At 40.5% G+C, this 26,066-nt stretch overlaps 2 protein-coding genes across 2 annotated transcripts in view; both read right to left on the bottom strand.

Annotated features, from left to right (window-relative positions):
• Window positions 1-1,590: 1,590 nt before the first annotated feature.
• On the bottom strand, window positions 1,591-5,109 carry zfp36l2 (ZFP36 like 2 zinc finger CCCH-type). Its single transcript, XM_088933625.1, has 2 exons — window positions 4,801-5,109; window positions 1,591-4,519 (listed from the first exon to the last, which is right to left on the bottom strand). The coding sequence occupies exons 1-2, from the start codon at window positions 4,849-4,851 to the stop codon at window positions 3,311-3,313; spliced, it is 1,260 nt and encodes a 419-aa protein (XP_088789751.1). The 5' UTR covers window positions 4,852-5,109; the 3' UTR covers window positions 1,591-3,310.
• Window positions 5,110-10,384: 5,275 nt separating this feature from the next.
• Window positions 10,385-26,066, bottom strand: part of thada (THADA armadillo repeat containing) — a 113,476-nt gene continuing 97,794 nt past the window's right edge. The window contains exons 35-39 of the mRNA XM_088934345.1: window positions 25,507-25,579; window positions 24,265-24,421; window positions 23,741-23,872; window positions 11,982-12,151; window positions 10,385-11,211 (exon numbers count right to left, since the gene is read on the bottom strand). Of these exons, the coding sequence (XP_088790471.1) occupies window positions 10,894-11,211; window positions 11,982-12,151; window positions 23,741-23,872; window positions 24,265-24,421; window positions 25,507-25,579 (850 nt within the window). The 3' untranslated portion in view covers window positions 10,385-10,893. The remainder of the gene's footprint in view (window positions 11,212-11,981; window positions 12,152-23,740; window positions 23,873-24,264; window positions 24,422-25,506; window positions 25,580-26,066) is intronic.

Raw genomic sequence — 26,066 nt, 5'->3', positions numbered from 1 at the left:
AAGAAGGGAGACTGAAACGGTTTTATCGATAACTTGGCTTGGCTATAGCGCAGTTTTTTCAATACAAAACAAAACTCCCACCAAACATGAGAAAAAGCAAAGGAGTTATAAAAACCAGAGAGGATTTCACACATCTATACACATTGTGGTTTGCAATATGTCTATATGCTTCATAAAAGTCCTGACTTATAAAACAAAAGTGAAATAATAACATGAATGGTGGTGGAAATGGGTGGCAATCAGAGGGAACAGTACTTTCCTTCTGGACACAGATCTTGATGCAGTACTTCCTTTCATTGTAACGTCTATATCCAGGACCCATTAGAGATGCAATACAGGTACACCTGGAACATTAACTTTCAATTCTGAAGTAGTAGGTATCTTAGGAATGTTACTGCTCTAAGACATCTCTCCAGCTTATGAAAAGCTTTGTTCAACTTATTGTACCTCAAAGAAAACATAGGTTCTTCTGTTCATAAACTAAAAAAACAAGCAAAATAGCATTGACATATATATATACCATTTTGAAATGCAAGTGGATATTTAAAACAAATAGGAAAAAAAAGATCTTGAAACTTTTTCAATATAAAGACAGGATAGTGAATCACGATATTGCTAAGTTTTCACCAGCCAACTGAAAAAACGTTTTTATAAAAAAGGGATTGAGATGCCCAAGTACTATCATGCTGGTGTCCATGTGGACAAATTTTAGTCTCATCTTTAAAACAGATGAACATTCACTCTCCATTGATGAGCAAATTATTTTTCACAATGCCAAAAACCATTAAACCATGAACAGACTCAGAAAGGAGATGCCAAATAAACTCCCATCAATATTCTTTGCTGTAAACAGATTTTCTGTAAAAGTTGCTCCTATATTGCATTGCATCCAAAGGACAGAAATATTCTCAATATACTCATTTTTATACCTACTGTAAAGCACTTTTAAAAATAGTATATAAAATAAAGTTTATTACTATTATGTCTCACTTCTAGGAATTATAGCAGAAACCCTAAAGGTTAAGGGGCAAAGCTCTACGGGGACAGAAAGCATCACCTTAAAAGAACAAGGGATGGATAAGGTGCAAGAACAAGTGTGCAGCACATCTGCAGTATGTGAACAAGAGGAAAGCAGCACCTAAAGTGCAGTGTACACAAGTCATGCAATAACCCCTTCACTCCTGCTGCCAAGTTGATAAATTCCCCTTTCAAGTGTCTGTGTCCTGTGGAGAGATGGACTTTGGAACATTTTGGAAAGTTTTGAAAACCTGCCAAAGAAATTGCATTACTGTTTCAAGATCAACAATCTGGATTGCTTGCTTAGCTCCATTTTACATTACAAATAGGCACTCATTTCTAATTAAAGACTTTAAACATACTTTCGCAAGCCAATTCCAACATTGAAGATATGCAATCTTCTAGGGGATGATCATGCGCATCATGCACATATGGGGAGGAGAGTTAATTCATACAAAATGTTTTAAAACCCCAAGACGTACTGTAAAGAGACACTTAAAATGTTAATTAAATAATGAATGAGTCTTACTACAGCACTGAACTTGCATACTCCACAAAAAAAAATCCAGCAACTTTTCAAAAATGATTTTATTGGGAGAACTACAAAAATGTACAGTACAAAGTTTACAGTCTCACACTCAATTTGTAGTGAACTGACTCCCCAAAATATATTACAACTCAAGTTGTCTTTTTGTCCGTTTTTAGTTACATTCAAAAAGCTTTACTTCTGATAAAGTAGTCCAAAAAAAGTACATAGTGCTCATCCTCTGTACCTACTATGTACAAACAAAAGTTGTTCTTTCACTCCCTCCCGTCCAGCAAGTTTGGAAGATTCAGACCTTTTAAATCTTAAAGGAAAAAAAAATGCTTTAAGGATTAAGAGAAAAAAAAACTATTGCAAAATCTGTTGCTCTTGGTTAGAAAAAAAAATATCAAGAAGTGGTAACAACCTGATAAAGACGACTTTAAACCCAACACTACATTCAATAGGCTTAAAAATATATATGTAGGAAAATACTTTATTTGGTTAATTTAATCTTAAGGCATGTATGTTTCAGGATCCCTAGAGGCACTAACAGAATAATACTGGGTCAAATTATTGCTACATTCTCTGGCACTTGGCTAGAATCACAGTGTGATCGAAAAAATATAAAAAATACTTTTTTGGTTAATTATTTTACTTGGGTTTTCTTTGCCACTTTTGAAGTCTGATCTTTAAAAAGCTTAAGGCTATTCTGTTGTGTTTGGACGGCCCATACAACATCTTTCAACTTTTACATTCTACAGAAATACCTAGAAATTTCCTCAACTACAACTTCCACAGCAACAAGACATGACTTCTTAAAACACAGAAATCACGCAATCTTTTTATAAACGTAAACAAAAACAAAATTAATGAAATAAATATTACATACAATCTCTTAAATTAAGATTTGTTTTACTCATTTACAATAAAATAACCAAGTGAAGTTACAAAAAATATATATTACTGTGAAAAGAACACTCCACATTCTGCAGATTAATAATGGCAATCATAATTTAAACATAATAAAAGAATATAGATCTATTGCTTCATCATACTTGATAAATACAGTATGGACAATTACCAATGTAGCCTATACTTTTCACAAGATAATAAATAAGTTAAATAGTTCTCATAGCAAGTCGCGCACCGCTATGTAATCCATCAAAACAGCTAAAAAAAAAAATATTCAACCATCAGCAGTCATTACCCAAACGAGCTGAACTCAACAGTGCTTTTGGAAAAAGCAACAAACTGCACTAGCCAAATATGCCACTGTGTGGCGCTGTGAAACAGATCAAAGTTTTGGAATGGAAGTTTAAGGTTTATAAACAAAATAGTTTGAAAATATACTTATATATCAAGGCATATTCTTGGCAGGATGGTGGAATATTTCAGAACAGCTTACAGTCTTTCTTCGTTTAAAAAGTCTTGTTTTATATGTGTGAACTAAAGCAGTTCACAACTTTTTCCTGAATGTGTAATTTGCACGGTAGACCTAACTTTACAGTTGAAGTTCTTGCAAAGTTCTTTTATCAGAGATGGAATGCCTTCTGTTGGTGTACTTTTTTTATACTTGAAAGAAAATCTAATGCCGTCTCAAATGTTTGGGAATATTTCCTAGCGTTTCGCCAACATTCATTTTAACGGTTCGCATCTTTCGTCTTAAGGGTGTTAAAAGTTACACATTGTTGGGAAACTCAGGAGATGGGAAGGTGGGGTCTTTTATAGTCCTTTCCGTCCCCATTATTGCAAGCAGAAGTAGGGCAATTAATCATCTGAAATCGACAGCCTGCTGAAGATTGGCAAACGTCTTCCTGCATCCAAACTGGGCGACTCGGAGCCGCTCAGACTTCCTGAAGAGCTCAGGGACCCGCTCACGTAGCTCTCCAGGTCTGAGAGAGAGTCTGGGGGGCTGGGAGGCGAATCAAACACCGGCGACTCGGAGAGACGGCGCAGGGACTGCAAGTGGCTCATGTTGTACGGAGGCGAAGGGGGGCAGACGTTGGTCTGAAGGTTGCCGTAGTAGGCACTGTTAGACGGGTTGGCATACTGCTGGGTATGGATTGCCAGGGGAGCAAGGAGGGTTTTCAGCTCCTGACCCGGGAAAGAGAAGGCGCTGTTCACACAAGACATGGAGGAGGGCGAGAGCACGTCGTCGTAGAGGTTTGAGGAGCAGGAGGACGAGGTGGAAGAAGGCGGGGGGGTGCGGGACGTGGGGCTCTCGAGCAAAGGCGACTCAAGTCCGTGGTGACTGGAGAAGCCCGAGAAGCTCAGACTGTGGTGCAGCTTTGGTCTGTCCCTTTGACTGTAAGCGGCGTGCTGCTGCATGATGTCCCTTTGATGGAACCCGCACAACTCCCTGGGGGGCTTGGGGTCGCTCTGCAGCGCGCTGCTGTTTGCGTTACTGGGCGCCGGCCTCCTCTCGTCGGCGTTGTGTATGAAATGACAGCGGGGGCCGTAGGGGCAGAAGCCAATGGTGTGAAATGTGCGGCAGGGCTCGGTTTTGTACTTTGGATGACGGGACAAACTCCTCAGTTCGTGATATCCATGGGCGAACTGGCACTTCTCCCCGTACTTGCACGCCCCGTTCTCTTCAAAGGGCCTACACAGCTCCGTTTTGTAGCGGGTGGAGTTGATCTGAGAGCCGGGTTTCTGCTGCGCGACCTGGATGTGCTGGCTGCGCTCCCCATTCTCGCTGTAAGCTCGGTCTCTGAACTTGTTTTCTTTGTTCATAATGGCAGTAGTAGTGGTGCTGCTGCTTGATGTGCTGTCCTTGAGGTTGCTGTATGGAGTGACCGGATACTTGTTACTGTTGGCCAGCGAGTCCAAGTTGCTGGTCGAGTTCCGCCGGTAGAAGCCCGGTGTGTAGCTGGAGCAGTTTGCGGTGCTGGAATTAGTTACTGGAGCTCCCACCGCCTTCTTATCCAACATGCTGTTCAGGTGAATAGCATTCATGTTTAGGGTTTTCTCGGTTTGCTGTAACAGAAGGCAACGAGAAACAAGTTTTATAAGTCGTTTAGTCACGTCAATCACTTTGCAAAGCGCTAAACGGTGCAACTCGCATTTTAAAGCGTTTTAAAACGTTAAAAAATTAAGTGCCAGTATAACAATTCCTAGACATAATCAAAGAATGTGGTGACGATTTCCTATAAAGACATGATTAACAAAACATTCAGTAAAAGCTACATTGTTCTTTAGGTAAAGACAAATGCAGTTACAAAAGATCTTCCATTAGGTAAAAAGGAAACCTCAATTACCTTGTACAGCATCTCGATGTCGTAGAAAGCGGAGAGAATTGTTGCAGACATTTTTCTATTTCTCTGTTTTCCTGTGGCAGTCGCAATTTCATGGAGGATCAACCAGGATCCTAACTGGGTAGCTGCAACGTTTTAAAAGCCACGACTGGTGCCGATCAAACAGAGCAGTCGAGAAAAAAAGGTGAAATCCCAGATTCTGCTCCGGTGGTACTTGCAGAACAGAGGGGGAAAAAAAAAAGTTTGTTGCGTCTTTGAGAACAACGCCGAGCAGACAGCTAAAAGCTGTGGCTCGCAGCGCACACATATAAATGCTTCGCAGCTGCGTGCTGGGAGGAGTTCTGCAGTTGCAAGCAGGTCCAGGCAACGCCCCCAGTTTAGAATGTCGCAACAGGACTTATTGGCTGGTTACCACCTCTTTTTTTCCCTGTGTGGGGCACGCTGGAGCTCTGACTTGTCTGCAAAGTCAGTTTCCTTCAGAAACAGAACAGGGTGAACTCTAGAGAGTCGATGACTAATTCATAATCCTAGTCTCAGTTTTACGAGAAGAGTTTTAGATCATTGCAAGGTTGGATCCCTCGCTGTAATGTTTTTGGAATAGCTCCCCCCCCCCCCAAAAAAAAAACGTATACGGGTTTTCACTTAAGTGCAGTACCTGATTGAAACTTTTATGAGTTTCCATTACTTTAAACGTGTGCAATATCTACTCGGTGTTTTGCTCTTCGTAAAATAAACCAACATTCCCTACTCTAGTAACAAATCAACAGGTTTTTTGGTGCAAACTAGGACTGCACTACAGTCAATTAAAACAAAAATGCATTTTTCGTGGACTGATCCACTTTCAAAGTACAATAAATATTTTGGATCCGAACTGCAACTAGATCACAGGGTCCGGTTGTATAGTCCTTTCTGCAAATGTTTATTAAACGTCTTTTTAAATTTCTAGGTGTTTCACTTTAGTTCTACGACTAGGTTAGCTAAAAGCGTGCATTAAACCACAATGACGGCTTTCGGTATTACTGCAGAAACGAAAGCGTTACAGCCAAACCAAATGAGTGTTTACTCTAGACTAGTAAACAAGGTGATTCATAAAAAGATTTTATGTCCCCCAAATCAGACACCGCCGTTGTGTTAAAAATGTTTAATCATTTCACACTGCGGGAAGCAATTCTTTTATTGCCAGCAGGAGAATTAAAAGAAAAAGTTCGTTTTCAAGTTTCGTGCAGAATGGGGTTGTGTCTTTTGAGTCGCTCTTTAGGCACATGAAAAGTGGATTTTTTTAGGAAGCGGTAAAATGGATCTTTTTCACCTCTTAAGCTTCATTAAAAATTAAACTGTTCGGGGACGTTGGCTAGACCATTAGACAGGCATTTTGGGGGGAAAAAAAAGTATCACCAGGATATCAAACTATAATTAGGGAACATGTCGCTCTCGAAGAAGAAATACCTAAATCTCAACTACTACTATGTTAATACGAACGAACGTCCTTTCCACATTTCACATTATCGTTTCATTAGTCTGTCAGCAATGTCAGGAATCGCTTTAAAACACTGGGGTCGGGCGGGGGGTCCGATTCTGTAAAAGCATTAGATGTTTAGTCAAAAGAACTGCAAAAAATGTGAGAATGTATGTATAACTGTTTTTGTAATGTCATGACAATTAAACAGCTGTTCATTTCCGCAGACCACAGTGTAAGAACGCCACATGAACAACACACAAGCCTGATGCGGGTGACCATGAAGAATTAAGGTGTTCAGATTTCCTTTTGGTGAAGCTAGTTTCGGTTTTTGATCTGAGGTTTAAACTGTTAATAATCGCACTTTGATGACAAACTAGAAACCAGAACTCCGCCTTTAGCTTGTCACGTCTACTCTCACTTGGTTGCTTGACAGACACACCGGACAGTCAGTGTATGTGTATCTAAGGGGGGTAGGGGGTGGGTACTCACATTACAAGCATGATTCGCAGCAGGATTCATGAGAGGACTCCGCTGATAATAGTCTGAGCTGTTTGGACACCTAAAGTGGAAAGAGGTGGTTTGACATAAGCCTACTTACACGCTATGTTCACGAAATCAGTGACTTGCATAATCCAGGTATCATCAGAAGAAAATCCACATTGCATCCACCTGTAATATAAGTAAAGACACGTATAGCAAGAGTTGCCACTGCAGAGAGCTGGGCTTCAGAAGCGCTGCCCTAATGAGGTGTTCGCTGACACCTGACCGCTGTATTTATGTTTGACCGACTGACCTGCGCGTAGCTGCTCATCATATTTCACGTATGAATTTACTAAGAGCCTCGTTTGGTTCACTGCAGAAACTTCAAATGGGCTTCGATTCACACTCGGGTTACCGTGGTTGTTGAGGGTGGGGAGTCAACAAATTGTCAATGCAATAACAAGTTAAAACAAACACACGTAGGAAACACGTAAAAATCATCACCAATCAACTAACCATTATTCGTATTGATGAAAACTGTTTTTTTTATTTTTAGATTGAGAAATAAACCAGTCATCTTACTGTTAAACATGCTAAAGGGGGGGGTGGGGGGGGTATAAAACGTTTGCACGATAATACAAAAAGCCATGCACGGAGCCAAGTGTACGTATTTGGGATGACACGTTTTGTTTTCGAATTTTAAACCAACTTTTTACTGCCAAACCTGTCGTGCTGGAGTACAAGAAATGTACCTGTAAAGACACCCCAGCTTCAGAAGCATTTTGTCCCGTATGGTAAAGAAAGGAATATTGTATAATGGAATGCCAGGCGCATCTTACTTAGTGATACAACAGCGCCCCCTTGTGCTGAAATTGTCATTTTATTTAAAGTCTCAAATGCATTCTATTGTAAATTCATATATACGAATACATTAAATGCAGTGATTAGTGTTTAAAATCATTGCTACTATTCAATGACCAATTTCATTTTACCATATTTAATTTACTATTTAATATCCTGAAGATATAAAAATGACCACATTTAAAATAATGAAAACGGACGTTTTTTCAATATATAATAGGATAATTATAATCCATACTCTTCAAATCTGTCTATAAAAGAACACATTTACCTATCTGATGTGACCGGTATTGCTCTGAGAAGGTTTTGCTCCAGATCTGCTCCCCCAAATCAGGAGGCTTGTTCCATTGTGGGCTGTACTGCCCCCTTCCGGATAGTTTCCGAAACCTTTTTGACGACTGTACAGCACTGTACAGCTTTTTTTTTAGGTCAAACTGCGCGTAAGGAAAGGGAAACTGATTATCACGTGGGAAGTGTTATATCACCTGTAAGTGTCAGTTTATCAATGAAGAGAATTATTTATCTAGGGTGTTGTGAGAACTGCTCTTGGTGAATGATTCAAGGACTCCCAATATGCTCACAATTATGTAAACAGTCCTTAAAAACAAATCAACCACACCTCCATACAAATCATAATAAAACATTTTGTGGCAATAGAGGAAACTCCCTCTTTGACCTCAGTATGTTAAAATATAAAAAGATACAGAGACCTTCTAAACTGTGAATCATATTTTTTCCTATGGCATTATAATAAGTGATGTCTGAATGCATGCTGTTTGTATAGGTCCACTTCAATATCTCGAAAATAAAAAAGACTGTTATTACTACTGGTGGTACATTTCATTAGAGAACAGCACAGCTTTCAAAAGCTCTATCAGAGTTGGCTGGCGTTGATCAAGGGAGTGTATCTGTCAAAGTCTCACAGTATACCCATGCTATTTCTGGGTACCACAATATGACTATTTTTGTTTGTCACATATAACAATTTTGAAGCATTTCTGTCACCATAAATTACCAGTTCCTGTGACTCCAGCTACCACAAAGCATCCTTTTCTTGGATGATTAGGACGTTGAAACTATGAAATAAATCTTTTTCGGTATGTTTCTGGAGACACATGGGCTATCCTTTTTGGTGTTTAGTTCCTCTTGCTGCCCAGGTCAGGGCACTGAGGTCTAGCAAAGAAAAAAAAATAAAGCAAAACAAATGACAAAACAAGCTGGTATTTACTTAGCCCTCAATTTTGTGTTTGAATTACGCTGTGAAAGCACTTTGAAAAAAATCTTGTTTAGGACAGGCCTTGTCCCGAGACTGAAACATCTACAGAACACCCCAAACCATTGTACAAACCCTGATCTGCAAAACCACTCAACCATTAAACTGGCCATGTTTTTACTGGGGTAATGCAACCATTCCAATATGTCGCGTCACTTTACAGTTAAGGAAGATTACTACTACAGCTCTGTTCTTGCCAAGTCGCCTAAGCAGATTCACATGCATTGAACACTGAGGCTTTGTGATGTCTTCTGTGCTCAACCAAAGCTTTTGGGGTAAACACACTCTGTTTACATTTTCTCCAAGCCATTTTAATGTGAACCGTTATTTCCTGTCCACCTAAAGGCAGGCACTTTTTTCTTCTCTGCAGAGAATGAGAACCAGTAATGAGCTATCCCTATAGATAATGAACATATGGACACCTTTATAATGCACAGAAATTAAATTCAAATCCTTCTTTCAGGATTTGTGTCTTCTTTTGAAAATCCAATTCTAATTACTGACTATAAGCATTTTTGGGGGAGTACACTGAAACCTTTCATATTCATTTATCTGTAAATTAACAAGCTCAACTGTATAAATGCCTTAATACACTACTTCCTATTATGCCTTCTGTCTGGACAAATGAATTGCTATACAAACTGGCTTTGTCTTCCTCTTTCATGGGAGGCTCTTGATCTGTGAAAAAAGTGAGCAGTGCTTCACCAACAACATGAAAATGCTGTACTTTCAAAATCCTCTGAAAACAAGGCACCCAGAGGGCTCTGCTGTTAAGGAATTTCTAGAGCATTTCCTGATCTGACACTGTTAGGCAAACAGAATATGAGCAAAACCCAAACCAGGTGCTACAGCTAAAGCACCTTTCAGCTGTTGGGTTCACAAACATCCTTCTAATAAAAGCTTTTATGCTGCCCCCATAGTCAGTTGGACTTTCAATGTTCTCTTGTTTGCACTACAGGCTAAAGATAAATATTGCTAAATAACTCTATTAACAAAAATAAGTTACAATATAATGTGTAATCATTCAGAATCTTTCCTGTACACTGGGGTTTCAGACTAAGCTGTGTAAACATCATAAGCAAAGCCTTTCCAGAGGTTAATAAATAACTGTAGGTCCACTGGAGACTCAGTAATGTGGTTTATTAAATTCTGCAGAAATGCACTTAAGTGAGTTGTGCAGGCCATTAATGCTAACAGGTTTATACTGGTATTTTATTGTTCTTACAGCATGGATCTCATAAACATGGACTGATGAACACTTCTGCTTCTCAGCCTTGCAAACTCACTCTCCTAGATTAGACAGCTCAGAAGTTTGACAACTTGTCCAAAAGATGGTACCTCTTTGAGCTAGGAGCAGTCACTATGTTGGGGGCAGGGGGCTGCAGTGTCTGTATGTTGCTTGAGATATAAAGGGAAATTATTATCGACATTTAAGGGGCACTAGCTTTCATAAAAATAACAAATGAACACTGCAGTCTGAAATCACACATTAAAAAATGACAAATTATAGCTGGTTAAAATCACTTAAAAATGCAAAATTTTAATACGGACCCAAATTCTAAATTTTAATGACAAATTGTATTATAAAAATGTTTTTTTTTTAAAAAACTTTGCTTACTGTATTACCAGATACAATATTTTAAAACTCCATTTTGAAAATAAAGGGATTCAAACTTCACTTATAGAACTGAAATAAGAATGTTAGATGATAAATATTGTTTCAAACCAGAGGTGTAAAATATTCTACATACATGTCATCTGACTTTCTTATTTCTGTAGACATATACAACACCGGTAAACCTTCTATTACTTTGAGCAAGATGTTCTGGAACTACACTGGAAGAGAATTCCCCATTCATGCTTAAAAAATGAAGAAAAAAAACGCTTGAAAATAAAAGCGTTGCTGTGACAACAATTCCTTTGGGTTTTCACTTTTGCTTTTAAGCCCCGAGCAGCCAGAAGGGAGAAACTCCTAGAGGGTCCGGGGAAATAGCCAGGATTTGTTGGACTTTACTGTCCTTCATCAGGACAGTGTGGCAGGCCTGGTAGCCTTGAGTGTCTCCAGCGCACGAGCTGTCCTCTCTCTCTGGATGGTGAGGCGAGTGAAATCCGCAGTGCTAGAGAAGTGCGGCTCCGGCGGCAGGGCCTGAAGCAGACAATCTGAGGTCTGGGCGAGGTTTGTGGCAAGCCCGAGCAGTCGGCCCAGCTCCTCCTGGATGCCTGAGAGAGACCCCGGCACATTGACCAGGCCGGACAGGTGCTTGTCCAGCAGCCTCACCCAGAGCAGCCTCTCAGCCCACAGATTGCCCTCGCCCTTCTCAAACAGGAACTCATCTTCATCCTGGGGGGTGTGAAAGGGGTGGCAATAAGACTTCCGTCACGCTGCAGTTTCAGCCATTTTTAATTTTATAAGCTCCAGGCACTAGACGAGAAATCAACATCATATGCTAAATGTTTCATGTTTTTCACTCTAAACTTAAATTCGGTAGAGAAACACTTTAAGATAAGAAAATTATATTTGATTTGACATTTTAGCCTGCACATTAGTACTGTATAAAAAATATGGACTTGGTTAAAAATGAAGGCATTTAGAGTCTTATTCCATTTCTCAGATCAGACATCAGTAAATTACACTGTTGACAGCCTTTTCACTTTCTGACCATCCCACACTCGTCTCTCCTGGATAAATGGAATAACCACCATTACAAAAGCTTAATACTGACAGAAATAAAAATAAAAAATTATAGCCAAAACCATAACACTCCATATAACATATACAAACTGAAAGATGTTGGACAGAACGTTGGAGGCTCCACTATCAGCCATGAGTAAAACTGGTGAAAACCTACTCACTTCCAGTATCAACATGAGTAAAACTGGTAAAGACATACTCACTACAACTCCCCTATAAACCCCATGCACAGGGTAATGAGTAACTTACTTCAACACACTTTGAAGTCAATGTCTATACCGCTGCTCTGTTTTGCCAACAGTCCTTTCATTTTTGATGCAGTGGATGTTTATATCAAGAAGACAGATGAGGAATTTACCCCCGATGCCCCTCCTATCTCCGCGCAGTAAACCCCACCCTCCAGCACACAATCTCCTTACCAGGCCCCGGCCATCCTCTGCCTCTCTCTCGGGGTCGCCCTCTCCCAGCAGCCACTCCGCCAGGATCAGGACACCTGCAGGGGCTTCCTTCCACATCTGGAACAGCTGGCACAGCAGCCCCAGTCCCAGGTCCAAGGCCACAGCTGGACATAAAGCTGAGGGGGCAAAACCTGGAAGAAAGGACCAAATCCAGCTGGGAGGAAGGAGCTGCACTCCAGTCAACCACTGTGGAACGGCCAGGCTTCGGGCAGACTTCCTGCACACACACTCCCACAACGCCCCGAGCTAGTCAACACGGATTCCACACGCAGCAAGAACGGAAACAACATTCAGGCTACAAGACACTGTAGAAATAAGAGTAAACTTACAGGACAACAGTACAGCACGCATTATTTAGTATTCCATTACAACTTTTGTTCTCACTGTATGTGCAATAGTCAACTGGTGACAAAACGAAATGAGGAAAAACAGATTTTCTCCTTTTGCCTGCTGACAGCCGTGGTTTCCAATCCTGGTTCTGGAGGAACATTGAGACTACTTGTCTTTATTCCTGCTAAGTGCTACTTATTCAATGCTAAGTGATGACTTAATTGATCTGCTTGCTCGCTTAGGCTTTTATTTAACTTGTTTCTTCGGTAAGTCTTGAATGTTAAAAATACATAATTTGATGATTTACGCAGCATTGCCACAGCTCTTATTAATTGATAATGAACAGATACAGTAGGGATGACACTATCAGACACTCCCACAAAAAGCTTTTCTTTCTATAGAGATCAAATTGCTTACATTTCAGGCAACACACTTGAAAAAGGGTTATTGTGAAACATGGCAATGGGGTATAGGGTTGATACCAATTACAAATCATATTTATCCTTTTGAGTGCTGAAAATCAAATTATATACATGCCTGAAATAGATAACCGAAATCAAATAGCCTTTGCTTAAGAAGTCAATATAAATCAGAAGACAGTGTTCCTGCAGGACCTACACTGGGAACCACTGGCTTATAGTACCTAAACCCACAAAGGCAGGCTTGTAATGAGGAAACACAGGAAGTGTGACTGCAGCTGTGATAACTGGGAAAGGATCCTCTGCAAAGCTCCACACAGACATGCATCTGCTCTTGTTGCCTTCTGGCTCAAGGTTTTATAGCTCCAGTTGTTCATGCAAACTTCAAAGTGTCCCCCTGCCTGATGACACGTAGAAACCATTTCTGTGGATTTGATGTTAGTGTGAGATACAACTAGATAAAGAAATAACCACCCAATTAGTGTCTTTTGTAAAGTCTGAGAGTCAAAAAACTTGCTCTTGTTTGTTATTACACAAAAGCACAAATAATGTGCACGAAGGTATGGGCTTATAAAGAGGACACAAGAAATGGAGCATGATTTTTCAGAAATACCGGCTTAGCTTCTGTATTCCATGCATACTGAAGACCTTTGACCTTTGCTTAGAGCTTTAAAATCCATTTTTTTTCATTAGCCCGAAATACTTGGTATTAGTTCAACACAAAGCTCTAATGATCGTCTAGTCAACGCAATATGCAAGACTTGGAAGAAATCCAAAATCTTTAAAATATAATAGTACAGTGAAGGTGCTTTAAATATTCTTAAATTTCACTATTCACAGAAGTGCTTTCCCTGTAATTCAGCATCTTACGCAGTTTTGTATATTAGACGTTTTGCACTGTTGTTAAATCGTTCATCTGCTCTTCAGTGACTCAATGCCATTATCTTAATGCCAGGGGATCAGCTTTCAGTTTATTAGAAGCTTTGATTCAATTGAGCATGCCAAACAGGACTAGTCACAGGCCAAACCACTGATGGGAACAATGGGGATCAACAGCCAGGACTTAGTGAATTCCTGTGCTTTTCCCATTTCCAGTGACAGCACAGAAGCAGGAATACGGACAGGTCAAACTGTAGCACAGAAATGCACAGTTTTCAGGGACACATTCATGATTCACACAAGCGACCCTGAACTAGGCAATAACAAGCTCCTTGTTTTTCCACTTCTTTGTCTTTGAGCTAAATGTGAAAGAAAGTTTTGAAACTGAAATAGAAATTGGATTAAAAAGCCACTTCATGCTTGATTCACACTTCATGGCCCTTCATGCAGTCGTGTTTCTAGACTGAAGTAAACTGAAAAGTTTTGCAACTGAAGTAATTGCTCATCTGGGGTGTTGATTATAAATTACAATCCTAGCTTTTTTCTGACATGGTAGTTCTGGTATCAGTTTAGAGACAAGGTCCAGTTTTTCCCAGTTTATATGTAACATGTGATCCAATTCACTGGGAAGTAGACAGCTAATTCCTGTAATTGAGCTGTGGGAGCCTTGGTCTGGAACTAACCAAAAACTATTAAATAACGAAAGTGTACTTTCTTGGCCAACAGATCTGGGATTTAAGAATTGCAGCTGAAGGCTATCAGGTGTCTGAGGCTGTAAGTGAAATTTTAAGGCAGACAGTCCCATGAAATTGGAGAAATTTGGAAACTGCTGTGCTTAGGGCAGCCATTCTTTCCCCATCAGTACACAATAAAAGGTGTGATGTTATGTGTTTTTTTCTATTAGATGTAGCACTGCAATAACTTACACCAGTGCTCAAGAACAGCTAACTTTATGAGAATATATAAAGCACTAAATTCTGCCAGTGGACATCAGAAGGACCACAGGAATCCCAGTCCAGACGTGTGCCTTATTTCCCCAATCACAAACAGATCATCCCAGCAAGTCTCTCTTGTTCAGTGGGAGAGCATGTCTCCTAAACAGGGACCCTGTTGCCATCTGTCAGGGCTTTCAGCACCCATGCAGCCCTAGCTGTTTGCACCGTATGTACAATTACACAGCAGTCATATTCTCATGATCACAATCTCAACAATGCCCATGGATTTGTGATATTAAAGTGAAAGAAATTGGATTATCAACTATAAGCAATGGCATTTGAATCTTGGGTAATTTGGAGGAAATATCTGTGGTGAAACGGACTCTTTTTGTCCTAAAAACAAAACAGTTCGCTTAAATCTGGTAAATTGTGTCGCTTTCTAAGCACAAATTGTTCATGCTTTTAAAAAGGAAGCCAATGACGCAATTGTCAAAGAATGTCTACTGCATCGATACTACAGCTCGGGCCTGTTCATCCTCACAACTCTTGTAAAGCCAAGTGGAGTTCACTAGAAGGCGCATCAAGAAGCGTTTCAGCTGCTGAGCAATTCAATTGCCGTTAGAACCTTACAGAAGTTCCTTTTAATTTGCTTTCAATAGGACATCCACATAACCCCAGAATCTCTATTTGTGTTACGTTTTCACGTTGCTCTGCATTGCTATTATTTTGTTGTTTCCCCCTTCTTCTTCTCTCCAATTACATGCTGTAGGCAGAAGCCATCGAGCAGGATCCCTCCACTGCCCCCCTCAGCGCTCTCTGCGACGTGTCCAGGGGAGCCCCGCCCCGGTGGCTCTGCTGTGATGTGTGTAATGAGGGATCCCGGGTGTCTCTGCAGTAATGACACCTTACCCACCCATACCTCTTGTTTGGGCCTGAGCTGAGACAGCCTCCAATTAGGAGGTCACAGTGTCTGCCAGGGACACAAAAACCCAGAGAAGAGTTCTGGGAACCCAGACAAGGCCAGCCTTTGGTCAGGATGTTGCATAGGTACTGAAAGAAATGCGCCAAGGTGTGAATGGAAAACACTGGTTTATGGTCTTCACTTTCTCACACCGTCCTGCTGAAGGACAGGGGCAGCTTGGGTCCTAATCGCCTTTCGTGGCATCAAAGGAAACAAAGGAAACGTTAATTTACTTTAGAAACAGCTTCAATCACAAAAATTACAAATCCACACCGAATACCCAAGTGATCAGACACAAACAGTGTACAACAACAGATTGTGAATTTTGTTTATGGTCAGATTTTTTTTTACAAAAAGTCTACAAGATTTACTGGATAATGCAGCTTAATGTCTGTTGCTCATTTAATAAACCACAGTATGTCTCATAACACAATTTCTTTGTAAGGGACAGATGAGGCACTAGAACATTCCCTATTTCCTCTGGAGAGGCTGATGTTGCCTTTTACTCAGGTAGAATGAATCTGGGTTTATGGACAGAAATGATCAATGGTAAGAATTATTCTGAGGATATGAAAACAGGAAGGCAGGGCCTCATCTGCCCCTTACCAAGAAAAATAAACGTTGTTATGAGAGAATACTGTAGGGTCAGAACAAATCAAATAAACCATGTGAGCAACAAATGTCACGAGAGACTAGTCACTAGAAAAATGACCTGGTGCATTCTTATACTCAGAAGACAGCTGCACTGAGACAGGCTAAGAATGAAGAGGCTTCACTGTGGTAGATTTTTTTCGTCTCGAACAGAAAAGACTTGAAGGGAACTTGATTCAACTATTCAAAATCCTGAAAGGCTTAGATAAAGGTAACCCTATGAATGTCTTCAGAGTCAACACTGAAACATGAACTACAGGATTCAAATGGAAACTAAGAGGGAGTGTGCTGATAACTGAGAACAGGAGGCACTTCTTAACACAGTTTCAGTGGGAGTTGTTGATGCTGACACCCTGGCTTCTTTCATGAAAGGGCTGGGTGGGATGTTTAGATCACTAGGCTACTAAAGACCAAGCAAGCAAGATGGGGCGAATGGCCTCCCCTCTTTCATAACCTTTCATTAACTGTTCTTATGCTAGACTATGGCAAAAAATAGTTGACCCACACCTAATTTAGATGCAATGAAACATTTATAACATTGATCCTTTAATATGCCACCCAACGTTTGGGAGATTACAGTGTTAACCCTCCTAAAAAGCAAATGTAAAATCATTGTGTCACAACATCTGGCCATCTGACAGTTTCACCTGCTTTTTTAAGTAGGAAACTAAAAAGATGGGTGTGATGTTGGTTGCACACTAGTCAGAATGCAACATTTTAATGTTAGACATAGCAGTATAAAAACATCTGTAAAGCGGTATATTCCTATATGTACTGTATATAATCATGGTGTTATAGTTTTAAAGCAATGCCACTAATGAAAATGACCTCTGATAACATGCTATCATGTACAACCAAACACAACTGTGGTAAATGTGTTTGGTAAATATCAATTATTTATAACATTGTATTTGTATACTGCAATAATGCATACAGTATATAATGGTTTTACTATTGTAGATCTCTTTAAAGGCTGACCAACAGGTTTTGCTGACTGACCAACAGGCTTTGCTGACTGACCAACAGGCTGACAGAGTAAAAAGACCCTGTGCAGGGCTAAAAGGGAAGTAGCAAAGTCCAAACACACCTGGCAAAATTTACAAATCCAATTAACCCGCAATACCAGTTTTTGGACTTAGAAGGCAGTAGAATGAGGCAAACAAAGCAGACGTAAGGGCAATTTAGAGTTTCTGATTTTACTGCTGAATCAGAACCTTCAGTTTAATAACTGAAGGGTCCTCATGCTTGGATTGAGCTGTAATGCACCGTGTCTTGAAGAAACTAGCTGATAAAATGCACTACCAGCACGTTTCACAGCGATGAGAGCATATTGATAATCTGTGATGGTCAAGATACGTGGAAGGAAAAAAACTCCACTCTATCAATGGGGAACAGAAGAAGGCAAATGATTTGAATTAAAACTTCATTAAAAAACAAAGTAAACTGTGGGAGCAATATACTCTCCTTTTGAGAGTACATTGACTTTTCACAAAAATCAGAAACAGATGTATCAGGAGTACTGAATGACAAAAAATGCTTCTCTAATGAGACAAAAGAGAAAAACACAAGCAATGTGGTTGATTAAACTACAGCAGTGTCAAAGTGCACATCCACTGAGAGACCAAAGATTTGGAACGGTCTATGATCCACAATCAAAACAAAATGAAGAAATACTGCGTTCACATGAATCCAGCTCTAATAGAACACCACTTCTAAATAAACATTAATGCCATGAAATTAAACACCCCCCTGAAAACAAACACAAAATCCCACAAGTTGTCATATGGAAAAAACGATCGTGTTGCAAGATTTGTTTGCATAGTGTTCTAATATCTCAACAATCTCTTTTCTGAACCACACTGTATAAACTGCAAATAAATCAAAGTACTAGCAAAAGGTCTTAAAGACTTTAATTTTGCCAACAGACTTTGCTGAAGGTTAAAAAATTAAAATAATCTTAATGTCACGCAAACAGTCCACACGTTAAATATATAATTAACAGGCTATTTTCTTTTTGTTACTATGATCTTTAGCCTCTTTCTTATTATATCTAGTGAATCAGGTTTATTTAGCTTTTCCCCAGCATGCAGCGCATTCATGCAAAGTGTGAAGAAGTTTAATGGCACTTTAACAGTGCATTTTTCCCTTTACGCATTTCATACAGTTTACAAGATTATGCAAGTTGTGAAAGTTTAAAACTCCCTTGCTGTCAGTTTTATTTTTCTTTCATTACAGGGAATTTGACTCTCCTGGAGTCTTTTGTAAATAGATCAGAATTCAATTAAAATTTTATTGAATTATTTTAAAAAGTTTAATTCTATTCCAGGTGTTTCCAACAAAGCACATACTGTATCACAACAGTGAGACTGCATCTAAAGGGTCTTAATTAGATGAAACAAACAAAAAACTGAGGTCCACTGGAAAATCACTAAAACGCCAAACTTACACAGCTGTCTTGTTAAACTGTCAGGCTGTTAATTACAAATTAATTCAGTCCCAGGTCCTGACAGGTCCCTGCCAGGTACAAATTGGCAGAGATGACGGGCGGCTGGGAGCCAAAATGTTCAATAATACCACTGAAGCACACTTGAATACCTGTTTCAATTAGGTTGACTGCACCTATTTAGTTTTCCAGGTAAATAAAATCAAATAAAAGTTCATTACTCTTGCTTTTGTGTTCAATGTCAGGCTATTATTTGCAAAAAGAAATTCAGCCAACAATTTTCTTGAAAGCTTCACTTCATAGCTCTGCAAATGCACAAACCCAGCCACAGCCAACAGGCGCTGCTCAGTGTTCCATCCTGACAGGTACAGGAGATTTGCATCAGCTGTGCCTGACCGTTTGAGAGGAAACCACAGAGCGCCTGTGCCTTACTAGATCTGTTTCATAAATAACCAGTATAGATCACCAGTGGCTACTAACATAAGATTAAGTTTGTGGTGCAACATGGGCCCAATGTCCCACAAGATCTTCAGTGTACCGTGGTCCTGTTTCAAAAATGCGCAGCAAAGCGTTTTACAATCAGAGGCACCAAAATCTCTCTATTCAGAGGCATGTTATGACATAGGAGTCCAGCCACCTTCTTCATGAATTCAATACATTTCCAAAGGGGAAAAAGATGTGTCATTGGGGGGTGGAAGGAAACTTCAGCACCACACAGAATGTGGGGAGAACATGTAACACTATACAGGCAGGCGGCAGAGGCCTTAAATTAAATCAAAATCCTGAGGTACAAGGCAGCAGTGGTCACCATCATGCAACTATGATGCTACGGAAATCAATATGAAAAGAAAAATAAACTACCTAGATCATGTGGACCAAGGTAAATTCAAGAAGAGCAGAACACAAAATGGCTGTATCTTCCAGATGTTAAAGACTATCCAGTGTGTGAAGAGTGTGATGTCAACGTTCAAACCTCCTACCATTTAAATAGCTTAACAACATATGAAAAGACTGTCTGCCCTCAAATCACTGTGGTAGACCTACCATCCAGGCAAGTATAAAGAAACTTCTCCAGGTCAGGTGTTTATTAGCTGAAGGAAGCATCACTGTCAGCTTGGGTACTGTACCACAACCATATGCCAAGGTATAACAGTATAACATGAATCGTACCACCCAAGATGCACTACTGCTATGGGTGCATAGTAGTACGATTACCTATACCAAGAATAGCACCCCTTTGATTATTCTGTTGCCGCACAGTGAAACCCCTTGGAGAACCTGTGCAACATGCTTTTTTCCAGCACAGCTAAGAGAAAGCAACTGCACAAAGAAGTCAGTGGCAGTGAAAAGGTCTAGACTTCGCACAGCTATGGGTCACTAATTCAATTAGATTTCAAAGACAGAGGTTTCCCACTTTACACTTCTTAACTTCAATACTTCCTATTCCTACCCTCCCCCATGCATGCCAAGAAGTAATAAAACAACCCCTCCTGCAACTTCACACTTCAGTGGACACAGAAACAATGGCCATGGGTGGCTTCACATAATGACTCACTGCATGGGGCTCTCTAACAGCAGTCATTAGGAAAGCCCCACCAGTGGCTTGACAAACGGCTTTGTTTTCATACTGCTCAATTACTCGAAAAATAACACCCCTCCCCAACCTCATCACCACCAACACCTGATTTATTTGAGCCACCATGTGGGACTGTTTCCTCAAAGAATCTTCTGCCTTTGATCTGACACCAGGACCATGTCTACAATAGCCCTGTCCTACTGTGTGGTGACAGTCAGTACAGAAACACTTGGCTTCCCTCACTCTTTCTGCTTTTACTAAGGAGGATGTCAGCATGGACTTCAAACAGGAATGAATAATTTCACTGATTACATGATTTCTAACAGCACACTAGTAGATTCCTCCTTAAATATGTAAACAATTCTCCTAAAGTTAAATCAGAGATTTTATTTTCATGAACATAAGCTTTGGAACAAGTTTTATCCCTTCTACCGAATGAGATAAACATCTTTCTACTATTGTAAATGCATTCTTATAATAAAGAGCTAGTGGAAGGAGCTATAGGGCAGAAATATGTCTAGTTTTTCTGCAAGGCCCGACTCAGACCTCTGGCCAGCCCACCATAGTGATTCCAGACTTTGGCAGCACTTTCCTGGACTGCACTCTGCTCTGACGCCATATTCCCAGGTTTTATTACCTACTTTTGGCATTGAGCTTAAGAATCGTCAATAAGCAGCTAACTATCTGGCTGTACTTTAACTTTGTCTTCCAAAAATAAATCTTGAAATTGATGAGGTTTTATAACCACAGGCATGGACACATGACCAGAGGGTGATTTAAAAAAAAACTCTCATCTGCCCACATGTACCAGAGTGCCATCTTTCAATATCGGAACAAGTAATAGGTTTATTCCATGCTGGAAAAAAAGAAGAAAGAAAACACAACGCTTTGGCCGTGGAGCCTTCTTCAGGTGAGCTGACACCTGAAGAAGGCTCCACGGCCAAAGCGTTGTGTTTTCTTTCTTCTTTTTTTCAGCATGGAATAAAACTATTACTTGTTCCTTTGCAGCCTATGCATGCTGACGCAGCCACCCACCTGAATCTTTCAATATCTCTACACATATTCTTTCAGTTTCTATAGACTGCAAAGTCTAGATTCATGTTATTTTAAGAACAATGCAAAATCCAATAAGATGTACTGCAATATTGCTATACATGCACTCCTCTCTAATATTTTCATAAGGTGATTCTCAGTGGCAGCAATGGTTTACAGAGATCTGGAGTCACTTGTGTTCTTCAATTCGGGATGTCTGAGAGATCAAGAAATAGAGACGGAAGGAGGTGGTCTTTAAATTTAGCATGATGTGAATCTCTGTTACAACTGAGTGATATTTGTCTCTGCACAAGGCTTTCAGAGTCATGCTTCCATTTTTGCTATTTCTAGTTTAAGCTTTTACAAATTACTATTTTTTTACCTTTACCAGTCTCTTAGCTTTTCATGTGATATCCTTGGCAGCCATTCCTGGGCATGTATGAAACCTTCCAGGGACTATCAGGAAAATGTGTTCCTCCAACGCATCCTATCCCAGAGCCTTGTGAAATTGTCAACATCCCTCAGCCCTATACTGGCCTATTTAACTGTGCTCCAGCTTCCCATGAAATGTTTATAGCTCAGTAGGGCAAGAGGAACATCATTAGCTGAGCTCTCAAAGCCTCCAGGATCTGGCATCCACATAAAGACAGTATTCTCCTGCTCCGATTATCAGTTTGGATCACGATGAAGCTGGGATTTTTCTGCCCGCTCTCCACACCATGAGACGAAACATAATCCAATGTTCTGGAGTTTCACAGAGGGGGCCAGGAACTCTAAACACCACCACATCAAAACCAGCAATGGATTCTGCTTTCACCCGCTTTGAATCCAACTTAGGATGTCTTATGACTGTAATTTGGCAATTGCATAAACAACACACCACAATATTATATACAGATACCACAATGCTATAATGTACAGTATTATTATTCAACTAGTATAAATACCATAAATGCAGAATCAGGTTTAGAACAGAAAGTTAAGCATGTATTGTTGGTAAGCCTGCACACGGTGGACATACAGGTGTGTGGGAGCTGTCCTCAGGTTCTGCTCTAGAAACCCTTTGTGTTCTCTGGCCAAAACATTAGACACCCTGACTCAGTAATGTGTGACCCCATTAGCAGGAGGAGCCACTTGCAAGGCATGTGGCAAGTATTCCACAAGGCTCTGAAATATCTGAAGCACTATCCCCTCCTGTCCTTCTAGCACAGGTGATTTCAGTAAATGAGGGTAACCGATTAGGACTGAACTTCCCCTTCCTCCACTACCATAGTTTAACATGGATGTCTTGGAAGTGTAGAGGGTGGACGTCTATGTCATGCTTCAAAAGCGAATGATGCGCCGTGAGTTAAATTGAGATGCCAGTGAGAGTTAAAGAGACAGAGCATCTGATTCACTGAGACTCTAGCATCCACTGCTTTCCCTCTACTCCAAAACATGTACAAGAACAATGCACAAGCACATTTCCAAAAAGGCAGCACACAGCTATGAGAGCCTCAGCTTTAGCAAGCTGTATTGACTAGAACTGATCCAGAACACAGACCTATAGTGTACAAGTAGCCATGTTTAATTAGCAGTTCATATGACACTGATGTAACTGTCAAGAAGGCTTTATTGCCCAGTTTTAGTTTCTTCTTTAATAAACTGAGTGGTATTAAATACGGAACAAAAGCTCTTAGTTCCAATACTCATTTGTTGTGTTTTTAACTGCCTCTCAGTATATGTTGTTTTTACTTATTCACATCTGTTGTATAGTAGCTATTTGCGGCAGCAGGCAAGATTTTTTTAAACTGCGAATGAAACATAAAAAGCAAACCACAAGGCCACACAGCCTCCTGAATCCGTGACAAACTCCTGCAAAGAATTAGAGCCCCTTGATTCCCGGAACACTCTAGAAATGCCGATCATCTCCATAAGGCCAGACCCTCTCCTCAGAGAGGGTACTGGCATGATACAGGATTGTGTCATCACACAATGTAACCCCACCAGTCCAGTACTGTTACCATAGTCTTTATGTCAAAAGCCATTTGTTACTTATTATCCCCACTAGTTGTGCAGCAGTGCTATTTCCTATCCAAGGCTCATAAAATGAAACAGTCTAAAAACGTTTCTGTTTTCCATGCGATTGGTCTTCGATCACATTTTTCACACTTGGATCACCATGCAAATTAACACTGAGAAAAGCTGTCAATGATTCGCAACATGCTTTTGACATTTCTGTACCAAAAAAAAAGCTTTGACTGCTATGCCCAACTGGAAGCAGGGGCGTGATAGGTGGAAAGACCTCCTCTTGTTTACAGCGTCTTAAATGATATGAAACATTGCTACATTGTTACATTGTAAATGACTACATTCGTTACATTGAGCAAGCAATTATCTTTCCTTTGGGTATAATGCCATTTACCCCCCACAACTTCAACTGAAGACTCCTAATCTCTTAGCATTTAGAGTATGTAGCTCCTGGCATAAGACAGGCTGGTTAGCAGTGTGGTACCTGTGTGTTGGTCAGTGAGGAGCTGAGGGGGCACATTGCCAGTGAAATCTGCTGCTCTGTCCCGCACATCCTGGTCCTCATCCTGCAGCAGAGTGAAAAGGCTCTTCCAGAGACATACAGTGTCACTCAGACCTGCAAAGCACAAAAAGTTTAGACTCCCATCCTTGGGATAATATTGCATATTCTCACTGTAATGCTTAACATCAGATAAAAACATCTGTTCATTGCAAAAACAGAGGGCAGCCACAAGGCCTGCTTTCTTTAGCTTCATCTAATGTATTCTGGATTAAAAACGGATTAGAAATTAGTGATGCAATCTGAGTACATAACACAATGCACTGCTGCCCATTGGAAGAACGCAACTGACCAAGAAAGAAAACCTGCATTTTTTAATAGACAGATCTAGCCATGGCAGCTGATGCCATGAGAAAGAGGATCAGCTCTGGGTGGGAGCCGTGCCCAAGTGTTTGTCTGTATTAGTGCTGGCATCAGGGTGGTGATAGGGTCTTGGCGCCACAGCTCACCGAGGTGCAGGACGGTGCTGGCTAGCAGGCAAGGCGTGGCGTTGACTAGGATCTCCGCAGCCGTTAGCTTGACGTCTCCTGGCTTCTCGTCTCCACAGCACTGGCTCACTAATGCCACCCATGTCCTCATCTCCAGCTGCATGGACTTGCTCAAACCCTGCCACAGAATCTTGATTTAGCATTTAGCATTATTTAGCTTAAAACATGCATTACTTAAAAACCCAAGTGATAATATGTAAGCATGAGGAAGAGGAAATATTGGACTTTGTATGAAGTATTCTCACAGAAGTGAAAGAGAAAGAGTATGAGACATGTCTGTTTTCAGGAAATCGCATTTTTCTGCTGCTACTGTCTAGGTTCCCCAAGCCTGGATCCCAAGCCCCATGCATGGTAAAACTCTTTCAGTAGTCTCACAGGTTTAACACATAACTTCAATACTGTCTGTGCACATAAATGTGTATTTTAGAGTCTTCCTGATGCTTTCTTCCATTATTTATCTAAGCACATGTTTTCAATCTTCTCAGTACTTTTGAGAACTGAGGACAGGAAAAGGTTTCTATTTTTGTGTCCTCTCAGATGCTGTGTGATTTTGCTGAGGTTTATATCATCTTCCACATCTTCTCATCCATATGATTCATGTTAAAATTTGTTTTAAATTTCTGTTATTCCAGTCTTTAAAAGCCCTGTGGTGCCATTTATCAGTGTTGTTCTCACTCTTACCATCAGATGAAGTCTCTGAAAGCAGGCTCAGTATCTCAACCAGAGTTATTAATTAAGCTGTTACACTAACAAGAGAATTACTGTTTGAATCCGATACATCTAATGCAGTTTGTAGACATAAGCTTTGCACATCCCCCCCCCCCCCTCTTTGTCTCTCTGGCTGTCCTGGCTTTCTGTCAGGGTTAACACATGCTAATAATCAACACCAAAATAAAACTCTTCAGTGTCACAAGTTTCAAAGCCCTGATACCAAAGAGCACATTCATTTAACATGAAGCAGCTTTCGGAGGAGATCTCGCATGTCTTTTTAATAAGGCTGATTCAGAGATGCTGACAGAACCCCAAATCCCCGTGGACAGGAACTCCTTTCCCCTGCACAGACAACCAGCAGAAAAACATCTCTGTCCGTCTGTTATTCTGCGGAGGCCCTCTGATCTCAACTTACACCTAGGGCAGAAGATCCCTAGAAGTCCGCCAACTTGCAAACCCACTATTATAGATCACATAAGGGATCCGTCTTACCTGGGAGCTCTTCTCAACAAAATGGACAACAAAACTGGAGACCAGGGTGAGAGCGGCGCAATGATTCTCCACCCTGAAACACATAACATACGGCCTTCAGCTAGGGGGACTGAGTGTAAGCCAGCCTGATGAGCAGTAAGCACCTTGGTCTCTGTCACCTTCCGTCAGCACTTTCACTCACTTCATTTTCCTGGGGAAGTGATGGCGTTTTGGACACATCAGCTCTAGTAGCCCGTGCCTGCATGTTTCAACATACCAAGGATGACAGAACATGTGTCAAGTGCCTGGGGAACAGGTGGGAAAGATTATGTTCCAGGTTTAACAAGTTCCACGAAACAGGAGATAGCTCCATATCTGATTCGGCAAATAAAAATTAAACTGTGAAGCTTTCACATAGCTGTGCACTTTAATCTTAACAATTTCCGTTTAAAGTAAGAACCTATTATTTTCTCTTTTATTCCCGCAATAAATTCTAAGTCCAGGCGAGTCTCCAGCCTCATCCATCAGTCTGCAAGCACCACTTTGTTTTTATACTGAATAGTTTCAATTTCAAAACTGCA

The sequence above is a fragment of the Atractosteus spatula genome, chromosome 15 (assembly GCF_055471065.1).
Source record: "Atractosteus spatula isolate fAtrSpa1 chromosome 15, fAtrSpa1.hap1, whole genome shotgun sequence".
In the NCBI taxonomy this organism is placed as follows: domain Eukaryota; kingdom Metazoa; phylum Chordata; class Actinopteri; order Semionotiformes; family Lepisosteidae; genus Atractosteus; species Atractosteus spatula.
This window is presented reverse-complemented; position numbering and strand designations above follow the sequence as displayed.